General features: G+C 34.4%; 1 protein-coding gene across 1 annotated transcript in view; it reads left to right on the top strand.

Moving 5' to 3' along the window:
• The window catches only part of TBC1D12 (TBC1 domain family member 12), an 87,123-nt gene that overhangs the window by 28,991 nt on the left and 39,617 nt on the right, over positions 1 to 18,515 (top strand). Inside the window, exon 3 of the mRNA XM_081074699.1 lies at positions 16,878 to 16,993. Coding sequence (XP_080930825.1) covers positions 16,878 to 16,993 — 116 coding nt within the window. The remainder of the gene's footprint in view (positions 1 to 16,877; positions 16,994 to 18,515) is intronic.

The raw sequence follows: 18,515 nt of genomic DNA, 5'->3' as shown, positions 1-18,515 counted from the left end.
TTTTTTTCTGAGTGAAGTTTTCATTGAGTGGTTGAATCACTTTCACATAACTTTTGACAGGCAAGGAAAGAAAGTTTTAAAACAATTGCTGATTTCTTTATCTGAGCACTTCAAATTGTCTAAAAGTAGAATAGGTCACTCTCCTCAGTTTATTAAGCCTTTGCTTTTGAAATTTTTTATTGCAGGAACAATAATATGGAAAGGACTAGAATACATGTGCTTTGTGAGCGATAGCTAAATATGTAACATTTTGAAAGTGTTAGAGCTTAATTTTTTTATTACTAACTTTATTAGTATGTGTAGCATTAAAACATGTGAGAACATTTCATTTGCTTTAATTATGCTTAAAGATAGATACCTTTGGTGAGTATTGCAAAAATTAATTACTTCCTTCATTGTTGTTAAATTGTGGAGGGGCTGGACTACATTCAGAATTTAGTTTTGAAAAGTCTTTAAAATTGTTAACACCCTCGCATGTTTTATTTTCATCTGTATTTACCTAATGTATTGTCACCTTGAAAAGGTAGTGAATAATTCCTTTTCCAGCTGCATGTGTCTTCTTTATTTATAGCTAATGATAAATTATTATATTTTTCCTATGTGAGACTAAATTGATTTTGTAAGTTAATCTGTGTGGTCCGAAGATAGAGGGCTCTATGCCTGAGCTCTGGGCCTGAGCTTCTGTGAGAGGCAAGAGGAATGAGCCTGAAGAGAGAAACTTAGCTAAAGAAAACTAAAAGAATGAAAACAAAAGTTCTCAAATTGGGGCTGGCCCGGTGGCTCAGGCGGTTAGAGCTCCATGCTCCTAACTCCGAAGGCTGCCGGCTCGATTCCCACATGGGCCAGTGGGCTGTCAACCACAAGGTTGCCGGTTCAACTCCTCGAGTACAGCAAGGGATGGTGGGCTGTGCCCCCTGCAACTAGCAACGGCAACTGGACCTGGAGCTGAGCTGCGCTCCCCACAGCTAAGACTGAAAGGCCAACAACTTGAAGCTGAATGGCACCCTCCACAACTAAGATTGACAGGACAACAACTTGACTTGGAAAAAAGTCCTGGAATGACACACTGTTCCCCAATAAAGTCCTGTTCCCTTTCCCCAATAAAATCTTTAAAAAAAAGAAAAAGTTCTCAAATTGAGCAGGGTAGGATTTGGGGGAACACTTTTTCCTGTTGTCAGAGACAAACTTAGAAATGGGTTGCAGTTTGAAAATACTCTGACTGCTTGTTATTTGATTCCATAAATACAGTTTGAGTATCAAAGTTATATTAAAAGTTGTATTCATTTTATCTTTGTGTCAGACTTGTATATTATGTTAGGCTTCAAATTAGACTAAACAAGATTGTGCTAATAATTTTGATGACATAAAGTCTACTAATTACTAAAGCACCCCAGTATGCCAGAGGGTGATGAAATGTTTTTCCCCAAGATTTCAGTTAAGCTTGAATTATGGGATTGGTTTTATCTCTCCTAATTCACAGATTCTGAAATAAAATTTAGGATTAGTAATGGCATTATACTCAGCTTAACTTTCTCTACTGCGAGCATGATGGTTTCCATGGCTCTTGGATCAAGTTGTGTAAGAGAGCCTTTTTATCTTGAGCAGACACGGTCTTGAGATGGTAAAGATGTCCACATGGGCACCTTCTTTCATTTCTGAAATTAATCTGTCTCTCTATAAACTGTTCAAGCATATAGAAACATGAAAGTTTACTTACTGATTGTGGGTTTAACATTAACCCCTTTCGGAGAAGTGCTTACTATCCACTGAATCTAAAAGTCAAGTCTCTGTGTGTGTGTGTGTGTGTGTGTGTGTGTGTGTGTGTGTGTATCACGCTATTTTGGTTTTCATATTCTTTGGAAGAGAAGCTCCTATTCTATTCTTTATTATCCCCAGTTCCCATATTTTACTTCTTTAAGAAGCTATTAAAAACTCCTGGCACCTTCCCTTTGAATCCATAGTCTGATCTTTTCTCACATTGCCCTCCTAGTATACCTTTCTGGTAGATCCCTTTAGCTGCAGAGCCCAAGGCATCGGAGTATACTCATAGTAGAATATCATTCTGCCACCAACTTATTGCATGACTTCATGTTAGCAAACTCGAAGTCTTTTCTCTAGCAGAAATTGAAGGACAAAATTTTTGAATACTTCTAGATTCTTCTCTAAGATTGTCTGGCTTTCATTTCAATGAATGTGTGCTTTATTCAACATACATTTATTGTGTATAATACAATAGTCATGGTTCTTGGAATATAAATAAATGCGTCCTCGCCTTTGAATTATTTCCGTGTGTGTGTGTTTGTGTGCATGTGAGTGTGTGAGAGAGAGAGAAGGGGAGGCAGAGAGGTTCATACGTAATTTTAATCTAATGTGGTTAGTACTATAGTTGAGTTGTGAACAAAGTATCAAAGTACAGATGAGTTATTAATTCTTCTCAGAGATGACATGTGAGGTATGTTCTGAAGTGTACTAGTATGAGTTCACCAGGTAGACAAGATGGGGAAAGTCATTCCAGAAAGAAGAAATTGAATGAGCAATCCAAGAATCCACAAGACTTGTTTAGTAGGCCAGTATATTGGCTGTAGGATAGATGGTGATGGGTCATTAGCCACAAGGGTAGAGTTGGGTTTTATAAAAAACACTGTAAAATAAGGTACTCAGACACCAAATTCATGTAATAGGAAAGTAATTTTGGAGGCATTATAGAAGCTAAATTAGAAAATTGCAAATGAGAACCTTAAGATTTGTTGTAATAGTTTATGATTCTGGTTCCCAAACATCATGGATTACCTAGGACATGTTAAGAATACAGATTCTTTGGCCATATACACTGAGTTCTTAATGTCAATTTTGTGTTTTTCAATTCTTGTTTCTAGTTGGTTCTTTTTCTTTCTTTTTTTTTTTTTTTTTTTTGTTGAGAGCCCACTGGCCCATGTGGGAATCAAACCGGCAGCCTTCGGAGTTAGGAGCATGGAGCTCCAACCACCTGCGCCACCCGGCCAGCCCCTAGTTGGTTCTTTTTCAAATTTTGCTATATTATATCACTTTTTACAGTTTATAGTTTCCTACTGAAATTCCAAGCTTGGCCTTGTTGTTTCTTAGCCTGTCTGATAATTCCAATGTCTGGAAATTTATAGGTCTGTTTGTATTGAATATTGTTATTGCTAGTTTTTATTAGCAGATGCTGTTTTATCCCTGTATGTGCCTAGTTATCTTTGTTGGGTGCTGGATATAATATTTGAAACATCATATATAGAAAACAATTTGAAGGCTAAGGTGATGCCATCCTTCAGAGATTTGAATTTATGTCTCTTAGGTGCCTGGTGACACTAGTTGTCTAGTTTTTTCATCCATCCAGAAGAGGCAAAACTCAGATGCAGTCTGTTTTGGCCATTTTTCTTATTAAGTTGTAAAAGTGTTACACCAACTTCGCATTCCTGAGATAAACTCCAGTTAGTCACAGTTATGTATTGTCCATTTTGTATGTTGTTGGATTTAATTTGCATGTGTGTTTTTAAATTAATAAACCTTACTTTTTAGAGCAGTTCTGGATTCACAGCAAAATTGAGCAGAAAGTGCAGAGAGTTTCTATACACCCCTTATCCCCCATACACACAACTTCCTCCACTGTTGACATCTTGCACCACAGTGTGGTGCGTTTGTTAGTCAATGACACGTCATAATCTCCCAAAGTCCATAATTTACTTTAGGGGTTCACTCTTTGTGCTGTACATCCTATGATTCTGGACAAATATATAATGAATGACATGTATCCCCCATTATAGTATACAGAATAATTTCATTCCCCTAAAAATCCTTTCTGTTCTGCTTTTCATCTTTCCCTATCCCCCTAATCCCTCGCAACCAGTTATCTTTTCACTGGATCCATAGTCTTACCTTTTTCAGAATGTCACATAGTTAGAATTAAACAGTATGCAGCCTTTTCAGATTGGCTTCTTTCACTTCACAATACACATTTCAGTTTCCTTCTTGTCTTTTATGGCTTGAAAGCTCATTGTTTTGTTTTGTTTTGTTGTTGTTTTCAAGGAGGGCGCAGCTCACAGTGGTCCATGTGGGGATCGAACCGGCAACCTTGGTGCTGCCAGCACCGCATTCTAACCAATTGAGCTAACTGGCAACCCCTAAAGCTCATTTCTTTTTAGTTAGTGTTGAATAATATTTTATTTTCTGGATGTACCATAGTTTGTTTATCCATTCACATCCTGAAGGACATCTTGGTGGCTTCCAAGTTTTGGCAATAATGAATAAAGCTGTTATAAACATCCGTGTGCAGGTTTTCTCATGGATATAAGTTTTCATTTCTTTTGGGTAAATACCAAGGATCCTGATTGCTGGATTGTATGGTAATAGCATGTTTAGTTTAGTAAGAAACAGCCAAACTGTTTTCCAAAATGGCTGTACCATTTTGCATCCCCACTAGCAATGAATGAAGAGTTCCTGTTGTTTCACATGCTCACTAGCATTTGGTATTGTCAGTATTTTGGAATTTGACCGTTGTAATAGATATGTAGTGGTATCTCATTGTTTAAATTTGCAATTCCTTATTAACATACAAAGTTCAGAACATCTTTTCATATGTTTCATATGTTTACTTGCCATTTGTATCTTCTTTAGTGAGATGTCTCTTCAGACCTTTTGCCATATTTTGATTGGGTTGTTCATTGTCATATAACAGTAAGAACAGAACTCAATAGATTTAAGAGTTCTCTGTATATTTTTATAACAGTCCTTTATCAAATGTCTCTTTTGCAAATATTTCCTCTCAGTTTGTGACTTGTCTTTTCATTCTCATGACGGTCTTTCACAGAGCAGTTTTTAATTTTAATAAAGTCCTACTTTTCAATTATTTATTTCATGAATCATGCTTTTGGTGTTATATCTAAGTAAAGTCATCATTATACCCAGGGTCACCTAGGTTTTCTTCCATCTTCTAAGAGTTTTATAGTTTTTGTTTTATGTTTAGGTCTGTTGAGTTAATTTTCATGAAGAGTGTAAGGTCTGTGTTTAGATTAGTTTATTTTTTCCTGCATGTGGATGTTGTTATTCAGCACCATTTGTTGAAAAGACTGTCTTAGCTTCATTGTATTGCCTTTGCTCTTTTGCAAAAGATCAGTTGACTACATTTATGTGGGTCTATTTCCGTGCTGTCTGTTCCATTGATCTATTTGTCTATTCTTTTGTCAATACCATACTGTCTCGATTACTGTATCTTTATAGTAAGCCTTGAAGTCGGTAGTATTGGTCCTCCAATGTTATTCTTCTCCTTCAATATTGTTTGCTATTCTGGGTCTTTTGCCTCTACATACAAACTTTAGAATCACTTTGTCAATATCCACAAAATAACTTCCTGGGATTTTGGTTGAGATTGTGTTGAATCTATAGATTAAGTTGGAAGAACTGACATCTTTGCAAGTACTATTTCTATCCAGGAACATGGAATAGTTCTCCATTTATTTAGTTCTTCTTTGCTAACTTTCATTAGAATTTTATAGTTTTCTTCATGTAGATCTTGTACATATTTTATTAGATTTATACTAGAGAATTTCATTCTTTGGATGCTAATATGAATGTTAATGTGTTTTAAATTAAAAATTCCATTTTGTTCATTGATGGTGTATAGGAAAGTAATTAACCTTCCTTGTATCCTGCAACCTTGCTATAATTGCTTATTAGTTCCAGGAGTTTTTTTTGTCTATTCTTTCAGAGTTTCTACATAGATGATTATGGCATCTGTAAACACAGTTTTATTTCTTCCTTCCCAGTCAGTATACCTTTAATTTCCTTTTGTTGTCTTATTGCATTATCTAGGACTTCTTATATGATGTTAACAAGCAGTGGTGGGAGGGCACATCCCTGTCTTGTTCTTTTTTTTCAAATTAATTTATATTTAATTTTTGATGATATAAATTTTCTGAATTTTTTTTTCATTTTTTAAGAATATTTGTTTTTAATTTATTGGGGTGACATTTGTTAGTAAAATTACATAGATTTCAGGTGTACAATTCTGTATTACATCATCTATAAATCCTATTGTGTGTTCACCACCCAGAATCAGTTCTCCTTCCATCACCATATATTTCATCCCTGTCTTGTTCTTAATCTAAGCAAGAGAGCTTCAAGTTTTTCACCATTAGATATGATATTAGCTACAGGTTTTTTGTAGATGTTCTTTATCAAGTTGAGAAAGTACCCTTCTATTCCTAGTTAGTGAGAATTTTTGTCCTAAATGGGTATTGAATTTTGTCAAAAGCTCTTTCCGTATCTATTAATATGATCATGTGATTTTTCTCCTTTAGCCTATTGATGTGATGGATCACATTAATTGATTTTCACATGTTGAGCCAGCCTTGCATACCTGGGATAAATCCCCCTTGATCACATTGTATAATCCTTTTTATACATTATTGGATTCAATTTGCTAACATATTTCATCGAGGTTATTTGCATCTGTGTTCATAGGAGATATTGGTCTATAGTTTTTTTTGTAATGTCTTTTCCTATTTGGATATTAGGGTAATGCTGGCCTCAGAGATTAAATTAGGAAGTATTCCCTCTGCTTCTGTTTTCTGGAAGAGATTATAGAAAATTGGTATCGTTTCTTCCTTAACTGTTGGTAGAATTTACCAGGGAACCCATCTGAGCCAGGTGCTCTTGAAAAGACTGTGTATTCTGCAGATGTTGGGTGCATGTTTTGTAAAGGTCAGTTAGGTTATGTTAAATGATAGTGTTGTTCAAGTTTTATATAAGTTTGTTGATTTTCTATCTACTTGTTTTATTAATTACTTACAGAGAAGTAATAAATTCTCCACCATAATCTACTTGGCTTTTTCTCCTTTTGCTCCATGTGTTTTGAAGCTTTGTTTTTATGTCTTCTTGATGAATTGCCTTCTTTACTATTAAATGTCGTATCTTTTATGCTCTGGTAATAATTCTTATTATGAAGTTTTTGTCTGACTTTAATTTATCCACTGCAGCTTGCTTTCCATTAGTGTTTGCATGATATTTGTTTTTCATCCTGTTACTTTTTGTTGGTCTTTAATATTTCAAATGGGTTTCTTGTATACAGCATTTGAGTCTTTTGATGCAGTCTGATCTGCTTTGTAAAGGGAGTGTCACTTAATGCCATTGTTAATATGGATTGGTTTAAATTTACCCTCTTCTTATTTCTTTTCAAGTTGACCCATCTGGTCTTGGTTTTGTGTTTTTTCTTTTCCCACCTTCTTTTGGATTACGTTAGTATTTTTAGTACTCCGTTTTATCTCCACTATTAACTTATTAAATATACCTTTGTTTTCACTTTTCAGTGGTTGCTCTTGGTCCACAGTTCTCAAACGTTTTAGTTTCACAACGCCTTTGTATTTGTAGTTACTAAGGACCTCAAAGAGTTTTTGTTTATGGTGATTATCAGTCATTGCTAACCCCCAAATAAAACTGAAATGTTAAAGTATTTATTAATTCATTAAAAAATAACAATAATAAAGTTATTACATGTTAATATAAGTAACACTTTATTTAAAGAACTATTAAAAAAAAACAGTGGGAAGAGTGGCATTGTTTTACATTTTTGCATATCTGTTTAATGTTTGGCTTAATGATAGAAGGCTAGATTATCATTACTACTGCATTCAATTTCTTGCTATATACTGTTTTAGTTTAAGTATGTGAAGAATATCTGGCCTTACAAAGATAGTATGTAGAGAGTAAAGAGGAGACATTTTAATAGACTTCAAATAATTGTGAGTATTCTTCTTTGATACCATTTCAAAACTCATCAAGTGATAGTTTCTTAAAGGTAAGTAATACTGTGGAATTTGAAATCATATAACTGCTACATTAAAATCTTGCACTTCGAATGAATGTTTTTAGCCCTACCCTATGGTTTTGTAATATCATGCATTGATTTTTGGGAAAATAGTTGTTCACCATATTATGCACATCATCCAAATTTTGTAACATTTCAGTATATAGAATCAAAAAATTACAGTAATGTCACCACTGATTTCATGTGAAAAATTTAAGTATTAGAAACTTATTGTCAAACTGGTGGCTTTTACAAGTTTTGCAGAATTTAATTTTCACTTGAAAGATCAACTTTTATTATTGGCAACAGTTACTTACAGTTGCTTTCCTTTAAAGCATTGGCTCACTTCATCATTTTTTGTTTGTTTTAATGAACTTTTTATGTTGTAATAACTTTAGATTTACAGAAAGTTTGAAAAGAAAATACAGTATTCCTGTATACTCCACCCTCATTTTTCCCGATGTTAACATCTTTCTACTTTGGATATTTATCAAAACTAAGAAACCAACACTGGTATATTACTATTAACTAAACTCCAAACTTCATTTGGATTTTACCAGTTTTTTCACCAATATCCTTTTTGTTTTTTTTAAAGATTTTATTGGGGAAGGGGAACAGGACTTTATTGAGTAACAGTGTGTACTCCAGGACTTTTTCCAAGTCAAGTTGTTGTCGGTTCAATCTTAGTTGTGGAGGGCGTAGCTCAGCTCCAGGTTCAATTGCCATTGTTAGTTGCAGGGGGGCGCAGCCCCCCTTTCCCTTGAGGGAGTTGAACCAGCAACCTTGTGGTTGAGAGCCCACTGGCCCACGTGGGAATCGAACCAGCAGCCTTCGGAGTTAGGAGCACGGAGCACCAACCGCCTTAGCCACCTGGGCCGGCACCTCATCGTAGACATTCTTAAGTGAAACTGCCTCCCCTCCTTTTTAAATTGTGAGTGCATAGATGCAGTCACAAAGAATGCAGTGATTAGCAGTATATTTTGATGTCATTGCTCTGATTTGTGCTAGAGCACCAGTTTTATTCAACATTGCTTTAGCACCATTAAGGCTAGTGTTAATACATTGACAAACTATTAGCACTATTATGAGTATAGTTTTGAATTTGCAGACCCCATGAAAGCATCTCTGGGACACTGTTGAGAACTACTGCAGTAGGGCTTATGTATTTATCTGTAATTTATCACAATCTACCCTCAGTATCATACCACTTTGAGTGCAATATAATAACCTTACAATAGTATACTGCCCTTCTCTCCCTTCTGATTTTGGTATTGTAATTCTCTCAATACATTGGTATTTTTGCTTTAGGTCGTCAGATATCCTTTAAAATTTTTTAAAGTGACTTTTATATTTTTGTCTTTTATTTATGTGTTTTCTAAAATGTTTTTTATATTTATCCATATTTACTATTTTTGGTGCTTTTCATTTCTTCATGTAGATTCATGTTTTCATATGATATATTCTTTCTTCCTGAAAATTTTCCATTAAAATACCTTATAGTGCAGGTCTACAGACAACAGATTTAGCTTTTGTTTAGCTGAAAACAATTTTTATTGTGCTTTCATTTTTGAAAGCTATTTTTTCTTCGCATAGGATTCCAAGTTAGCAGGGTTTTTCCCTTCTCGTTTTTTTCTTTCAGCATTTTAAAGATTATCTTCTGACTTGGCACAATTTCAGATGAGTCTGAATATTCAGGTATTTCCTAAATGTCCTGTTTATTCGGTGAAGACTTTCCATTATGGTTTGTGGGAATGTGAATACTTCTCAGCCCTGAGTGAGTTCTGGGAACTGTTTTTGCTTACTACTCCCCAGCAATTGTTTTTTCCCTAGAAGTTGTTTTTTGTCCTGCTTTATAGTGTTTTGCCTTGCACATGTGGAGATTAGTATTCAGCTAAAGACTCAAGAGAACTCCTATGCAGATTTCTGGAGCTCTTTCTCAATGGAGTGCTTTCTTTTCTGCTACTCTGGCCCTCAAATTCAGCCCCCTCCCCCCCCCCCCCCCCACCGTTTGGCCTTTCCAAACTAACAGCCAGGCTTTCTTTGAGTCCTCGCTTCCTGTACTGATTTCCAGAATTGCCTCCATGCACAACAGTGAGTGATCTTAGGCTCACCTTGTTTGTTTCCCCTTTGTCAGGGATCACATAGGTTGTTTTCAGCAAGGAAGTTGATATGAATTACCCAGTCCACCAAGTGGGAATTTGCCCCATCTTTCTGAAGAATTTTTTTAGTCAACATAAATATATGTAATTTTTAGAACTATACATGAAAATCAAATATTTGTTAAAATTTCTAGTTACATATTCAAATCATATAACATATATTCAGAAAGAGTGCCTTTTTATTGAAAACTGTTGCATATTTATTCAAAACTATGCATACATCATTGACATCAATTTGTTCATTATTACTGTGATCAGTTTTGTAGTTTTTAACTCCCAGCACATCATTTTCATTTTTGTCCGAGTTGCAGGAGATACAGTGCTTTTTAATTCTATGTATTATCTTGTTATGAGAAGTTTCATCTCAAGCCACAAATTTCCAAATGCATTATATTTTTTCTTTCATTTGTCCTATAGGTATAAAATTATCATCTCTACAATGTAGTCTCTTACTATGTTGTTTTTTTTAGTTAATGTTTAAGTCTCTTTATGACAGTTTGCAATTGTATGGTTATATCTCTGGGAACCCTAACTTACTTTGTGTTCAGTTTCTTCCTCTCCCACTCCCAATTTAACAACAAACAACAGAAAAACCTCACTGATCAAAAAGTGACCTTCCAAACTATAGCACTGATTGAGATAATTTCAGGATAATGCATCTTCTCCAAATACTGCTTTGCTGTGTCAAAATTAATAGAGGAAAAGCACCCATGTTTATGAGAGATGTTGTTAAGCAAATATGCTTCCTCTTTTTTTGAGAGATTATTTTGAGGATAAACATCTTTTCCCTTTTTGTGTATATAGGGAAAATATTTTTTTCCTTAGTATTATAAGTCATTTTTTCTACTTTATGTTCTTGGAGATGCCAACAGTTGCCTACCGTCTTTTGATCAGGCTTAGAATTAAGTGCCAATTTGATCAAATCCTTTTTTAAACTTTTATTTATTTTTAGTGTATTTTTCCAGGACCCATCAGCTCCAAGTCAAGTACTTGTTTCAGTCTAGTTGTGGAGGGCGCAGCTCACTGTGGCCCACGTGGGGATCGAACCAGCAACCTTATTGTTAAGAGCACCGTGCTCTAACAACTGAGCTAACGGGTCGCCCCCAAATTTTCTTACAGTAGCTAGAATAAACTATCGTACAGATATTTGCCAGCCTGCCCTTAGCAGTGGTTTCATCAACTATTCTAGTTACACCAATAAAGTAAACATATTTCCTAGGGTAGAATATTTTGAGTAGAAAATGAAGAATACATTAATTAAATGCATTAATTAATACATTAATTTTTAATACATTAATTAAAAAAATAAATAGACTTCATTACAGCATCCCATATAAATACAATTAATATGTTAAAACAAAAACTAAATGCTTCTTATTTTACATTTGTCAGGTGACTAGCTCCCAACCTCTCATAAAACAGATCAGTTAAAACTGAGCTTCGTTGGCAGAAAATGAAGCATATTGAATGGTATTTTCAAACAGTGAGTGTACTATAGATAGCATTATTTACTGATTTCCTTGGATTGTGATTTTTCTAGTTGCTTTTTAACATTGTAAAGTTTCTTTAAAACTTATGAAATTATCAATATTTAGTTCATTAAATTTCTGTAGAAGAAACATGGGGGGTTTATGACGTTCCGTCTGGATTGAAAATGAAAATCTCTTCAGGAATTTCACTCATGAGATGTTATTTGGTTATATTTTTTAATGAATTCTTATGTATTTGAGCTACTTCTCAATAACTTGAGTACTAATATCACTCTCTACTGCCGTGGACTCAAGAGTTAAAGAGTTATGTGATTCGCTTCAGCTGCAGATACGGGCCCTGATTGACTTTAAGTCATCCATAAAGCTTGTTTCTCAGGTTATTGTGATTGCTTGTGGGATGGGATATTTACTGAAAGGATGCTTTCTTTCTCGTAGGAGTTACTAGAAGAGCAACTGGAGGATCTTTGAAAACTATGCTACATAATTGTGACAATTGGCATTGTTGCAGTCCTTTCTCTGAGCAGCAAGCTAGTCTCAGGGGTGTCCAAACTTTTTTCAACGTTTTTCACCAAGGGCCATATGCGGTAAAATACACAAACAGCCGGACCACTCACTCGAGGTGAAGTACGTATTGCCTCACCTGGTTTATTTAAGTAAATTAAATATATTTTTGGAATTTTCTGCGGGCCAATTAACAGTGGATTGGCCGCAGGCCGCAGTTTTGACACCCCTGCGTCTAGATGAAGCCCACACATGAAGAAGGACATAGCTGAGAGAGTGGCTGAGAGTGGGGTCTCTGACTGATGTTACGACCTCTTGGTCAAGCAGTCCAAAATTAGCTAAGTGTGTGGAATATTTAGTCTTGTGATCTGATAAATTTGCCTAAACCAACTTGAATTAGGTTTTTTGTTATAATAGACATCCTAACTAATAAATAGGATATTGCCTTGTGATCAATTTTGGAAGTAGTGATATTTAATATTTTACTATTTCTAATATAATTTGCAATTTTAATTATATTAGAATAGCACCTTTAATTTATTCAGCAAATATTTGAGTCATTCATGGTATATACATCTATACTTTTTCAGATAAGGATGGATTGATACCATGTTTTTAAAGCTTTCTAAAATATTACCCTCTAGAAACTTAAAGCATTTTTATGGTAAGGATCTGTGAGGGGACATGCTAGAATACAACTTTTTTCTCATGGGAAATAATATTTAAGTGACAATTCTGTATAAAGCTTATTCGTAAAGTAGATAAAATGATGTTTAGGTGCCTCATTTCATGGTGCCTTTACATTAAATGTGTACTTTTTCAGTTCATTTTTGAAAGTAATCATGAAAGATTACTTTCATCAAAGCTAGGTTTTATCCAAACTTTCAGTGGCTCTCCATCGTGAATTCCAAATAATTTGACCAGTGAAAGGCTCGATAATTTAGCGTACACCTTTCAAACCTTATTTCTTATCCTTTTTCATATTCAGTGAGATTAATTTTTTCCCCTGATCCTTGCCATTGCTTGAACCTGCCTGCCTCCCCCACCGCTTGTCCTTTCCAATCCTCTCTGCCTGTGTAATTAATACCTATCATTCTTGCCTCAATTCTGATTCCATCTCCTCAGTAAAATCTTTGTTAATAGTCCACCATGAGTATAAGTGATCTCACTTACAATTTCTTGTAAGAAGTCAAACAATACTGAATAATTAACACTGAATTTATTAATACTGAATAATTAATAATACTGAATAAGTAAAACAAGTGCCCCTCGTTCCTAGTCCAGCCCTCTAGAGGAGAACCTCTTAATAGTTCTGATTCCTTGATACTTTTCTCATTATATTTAAACATATATGACTTATTTGGTATCACTTCTTTTAACTACCGTATTGGATAACACAATTCTAGAGGCTTAATCATATTTAAGTTTGGTTTTTCTTTTGGCAAGAATCTTTCAAGAATGGTATATGTTCTTTTGTATTGCAACATAACGGGAAACGTACTGTTTGGTGGTCTTTTCATGTGATGTTTAGATGGATCACTGATTGAAGTATTGTCATCCTGATCTACCCATTAGCCTCTCATTGAATGATTTTATCTATCTCGTTCTTTTAAATTGTCATAGCTAGCTACTTGACTGTTACTATAGTAAGATAATATGTAGCTATTAAAAGGTCAGGCTCTGAAAAAAAAAAAAAAAAAAAAAGGTCAGTTCTGGAGCTACACTGCCTGCCATTTATGACCTTCTCCAAATGGTTTTTGTGCCGCAGTTTCTTCTTTTTTTTTTAGACTATTTATTTTGACATTCAGTTTTATTATATATTAATTTCAGGTGTACAGCATAGTGGTTAGACATTTATATAATTTAAGAAGTGATCACCTTGACTAATCTAATATCCACCTGACATACATAGTTAAGATATTACTGACTATATTCCCTGTGCTATACTTTATATCCCTGTGACTGTTTTATAACTACCAATTTGTACTTCTTAATCCTTCACCTTTTTCACTCTGCCCCCAACCCCTCTTCCATCTATCACTTCCATAAATCCAGTACCCATCTGATACCATACATAGTTATTACAATATTATTGACTATATTCCTGTGCTATACCCTACATCCCCACGACAACTGTGTAACAACCAGTTTGTACTTCTTAATCCCTTCCTGTTTTTCACCCACCTCCAATTCCCCTCCTATCTGGCAACCATCAAAATATTCTCTGTATCTGTGAGTTTGTTTCTATTTTGTTTACTTTGTTTTTTAGATTCCACATGTAAGCAAAATCTCATTGCATCTTTCTCTGACACTCCACTCAGCACAATACCCTCCAGGTCCATCCATGCTGCCTGCAGATGGCAAGATCAGTTTCTTCTACTGTGAGTTTGGTGTCTCACAGGGTTGTTTCAAGGATTAAATGTGTTAAATGTTTAAAACAGTGCATATGGTATGTTGTGTCAATAAATACAAGATGTTACATTGACTTAGAAGTTTCATTTTGCTATTTATACACTAGCATTTTTTTTTTTTGCATGGAAAATGCTTTATTGCATAATACTCACTGTATTCTGTCTGGCACAGAGATCAGGTCACATTGTAGGAAAACAGTACCATTTAAATGATAACAAACCTCACATATATATCTGAGAGTTCGTTTGTATAAATGCATTGAATTTTTAGAGACTTCTTTCTCATATTATATATAGAACTGTGTATGCTCAGTTTTAACTCCATATATATGGTACCTATGATTTTTAATAAGAAAAACGTTACCAGAAAAGGAGATATGTTACACTTGAGTTTGAAATGAAGAAAAGAAACATGGATCGTAATTACATGTATGTCCTAGTTATTAGGAAAGAAAATTTGCAAAAGAAAAAGAAATGAGTGACCCAGTCAAAATGGCTTTTGACTCTGAAAGGCTGTACAATTCTTTGGGATGAGAATTAAAAATGAATGTACACAGTTCTACGAGAAAAAAAATCTCTAAAAATTCAATGCAGTTATGCAAACAAAGGAACTCTCAGATTATTAGAGGTATAGGTGAAAAGAGAGATGCAGAACTGAAAACAAATATAAACTGACAGTACAAACCTTTATAAACAGCAGCAGGACCCATAAAGTAAGCTGAAGTCAGAAAATGCTTAAGACAACATAAATAATTTTTTTAAACTAATATCTCACATCAGATTAAGCTTCAACAAGATTATCAAATTTTTTAAGAGGGATGGAACCATCAGGTCATATTTTATAACTGTCTGATTTGGTAGGGAGAAATAGTTTTTGAGTTGGAAAATCAAATAATATAAAAAGAACTGCAGGCAATGATAGGAAAATAGCCGTAAGTGAAAACAATAGACTTTCAGTACATTGAATGTTCTTCATTTAAATTAGTGTCTTTTCTAGCTCCCAAGGGCTTGCAGATCTCATGAAATCATTGAGTAATCTTTGATAATTTCATGAAAAATATATGTGCTACGTGGTAAAGAGCAAACACTGCCTTGATTTTTTTTTTTTTTTTTATAAAGGGAAAATGTGGTTTCTGAAATTCCAAGCCAGTAATCTTCTTAATTAATGATCGTTGGCAAATTTCTAGAAATAAATTTTAGTGCAAGTTTGTGAACATTTATGAAGATATGCTCAAATGTAGAAATTTAAACATGTCAACCAAGATTGTATATCAAATTAACTTCATTTCTTTTAATAGGATTATCAGCTCAGATGGATTAGAAAAATACTGCACAGTAATTCCATGGGTGATATGTTCCAAGACGCCCAGTGTATGTCTGAAATCATGGATAGTACAGAACTCTCCATATACTATGTTTATTCCTATACATACATACCAATGATCAAGTGTAATTTATAAGTTAGGCACGATAAGAGATTAACAATAATAATTTATAATAAAATAGAACAATTGCAACAATATACTATAATAAAAGCTATGTGAATGTGGTTTCTCTCTCTCAAGATATCTTATTATACTGTACATACCCTTCTTGTGATGATATGAGGTGATACAATGCCTACGTGATGAGAGGAGTGAGGCAAATGAATAGGCACTGTGACATAGCCTTAGGTTGCTATTGACTTGATAAGGGTTACTTGAACACAAGCACAACCATATGATAACCTGGAAGAATACTAAGCGACTGCTACTGATAACCTATAGGACTGCGGAGAAACTCAAAGGGGGGATTCATGTCCCACTGGGATGGTGCAAGATTTCAGCATGCTATTCAAAACTGTGTGCAACTTAAAACTTGTAAATTGTTTCTTTCTGGAATTTTCCATTTAACGTTTTTGGTCTGCGGTTGATGGTGGGTAACTTAAACCACAGAAAGTGAAACCACAGATAAGCGAGTACTACAGTAGTAACAGTGTCTTAATTTTAGTGAAGTATTTTGCTGTCTTTGGCCGTATTTTTGGATATGTTGGTGAATTGTTTAAATTTAGAGTAAGTAGGTAGATTTATAGTAGTTAGATTCAAAGTAGGTTGGAATTCAAAACCAACATTTGATTAGAGATTCAGTGTCACCTTTGAAAGAGATCTTCAAAGCATTACAATGGGATTATTTTGTCAACATCTCCATCATTGATCTGGATGAAAGTTTAGAAAGTGGGCTTATCTACTTATAGATTATTCAAAGCTGGACTTGCATAGCTGGTACCTTATCTTCCTCTCTCTTAATATACTTTGACCCTTTATATGCAATATATAATTTAGTTTCCTTCAGGGGAAAAAGTTACTTTTTTTTGGTCTGCTTGATATTTTTACCAGATTAATGTATGAATTGTTTATGTCCCTTTTATAGCATAATATACTAATGTTACAGATTTAGTAATACAAACTGAAAATTAGAAAGGTCTCTGCATAAAGTATATTTTTATCTACTCTAGGAATACGAAGCACGAACAGGTAGGACCTGTAGACCACAACCTCAGTCTTCAAGACGTAAGAATTTTGAATTTGAGCCGCTTTCTACCACTGCCCTGATTCTTGAGGATCGACCATCGTAAGTATTCTAGTCATCATCAGGCACACTGTTTATATTTTAAACTTAAATTTTAGTTTGCTTACTATTTCACACAAAAGATATCAAGAAATTAGATATAGAAATAGATTTATTTTTTAAAACCTTTAAATTTCAGCCATACATCCTAAAACAAATGTGGAGGCGTATATTGTTGATGTTCAAGTCATAGCCATATTTTCTACAAGTCTCTGTGTATGAGACAAAAATCTTTTTTTTTAATTATTTACTTTTTCAATTACAGTTGACATTTGGTAGTATTTTTATATTAGTGTCAGTTATACAGCATAGTAATATTTATGTAATTTATGCAGTTGTCACTCTATTAGTCTAGTACCCACCAGGCACTGTACGAGTGCATAGCTATTGCAACGTTGTTGACTATATTCTCTGTGCTGTGCTTTACATCCCCATGATTATTTTGTAAATATCAATCTGTGTTTCTTAATCCCTTCAGCTTTTTCACCCAGCTCCCCAACCCCTCTCCCTTTTGGCAACCAGCAGTTTGTTCTCTGTATCTATGAGTCGGTTTCTGTTTTGTTCATTTGTTCTTTATGTTCCACGTGTAGTATAGTATGAGATCATATAGTATATTTGTCTTTCTCAGTTTGACTTATTTCACTTAGCATAATACACGATAGGTCCATACATGTTTGTTACAAATGGTAAGCTTTCATTCTTTTTCATGACCGAGTAATATTCCGTTGTATGTTATACCACATCTGTATCTAGTCGTCTGTTGGGCATTTTGGTTGCTTCCATATCTTGGCTATTGTAATAGCACTGCATTGAACATAGGGGTGCATATATGTTTTTGAATTCGTGTTTCTTTGGATAAATACCCAGAATTGGAATTGCTAGGTCATAAGGTAGCTCTATTTTTAATTTTTTCAGGAAACTCCAAACCATTTTCCGTAGTGGCTGCACCAATTTTCAGTCCCACCAACAATGCACGAGGGTTCCCTTTTCTCCACATCCTTGCTAACACTTGCTATTTGTTGATTTATTGATGATAGCCATTCTGACAGGTATGAGGTGATATCTCATTGTGGTTTTAATTTGAATTTTTCTGATAATTAGTGACATTGAACATCTTTTCATGTTTATTGGCCATCTGTATATCCTCTTTGGAGAAATGTCTATTTAGGTCCTCTGCCCATTTGTCAGTTGGATTGTTTGTTTTTTGGTGTTGAGTCGTATGAGGGTTTTTTTAATAGATTTTGGATATTAACCCCTTATCAGATGTACCATTGGTAAATATTTTCTCCTATTCAGTAGGCTGTTTTTTTGTTTTGTTAGTGATTTCCTTTGCTGTGCAAAAATTTTAGTATTTGATGTAGTCCCATTTGGTTATTTTTAAATTTTTTCCCCTTGCCCGAGGAGACAGATCAGAAAATATGTTACTAAGGGTGATGTCTAAGAGTTTACTGCGTGTGTTTTCTTGTAGGAGATTTATAGTTTTGGGTCTTACATTTAAGCCTCTATAATCCATTTTGAGTTTTTT

Source organism: Rhinolophus hipposideros (assembly GCF_964194185.1).
Source record: "Rhinolophus hipposideros genome assembly, chromosome: 15".
Taxonomy (NCBI): Eukaryota; Metazoa; Chordata; class Mammalia; order Chiroptera; family Rhinolophidae; genus Rhinolophus; species Rhinolophus hipposideros.
The sequence above is the reverse complement of the archived record's forward strand: the minus strand, read 5'-3'. Positions and strand labels throughout refer to the sequence as shown.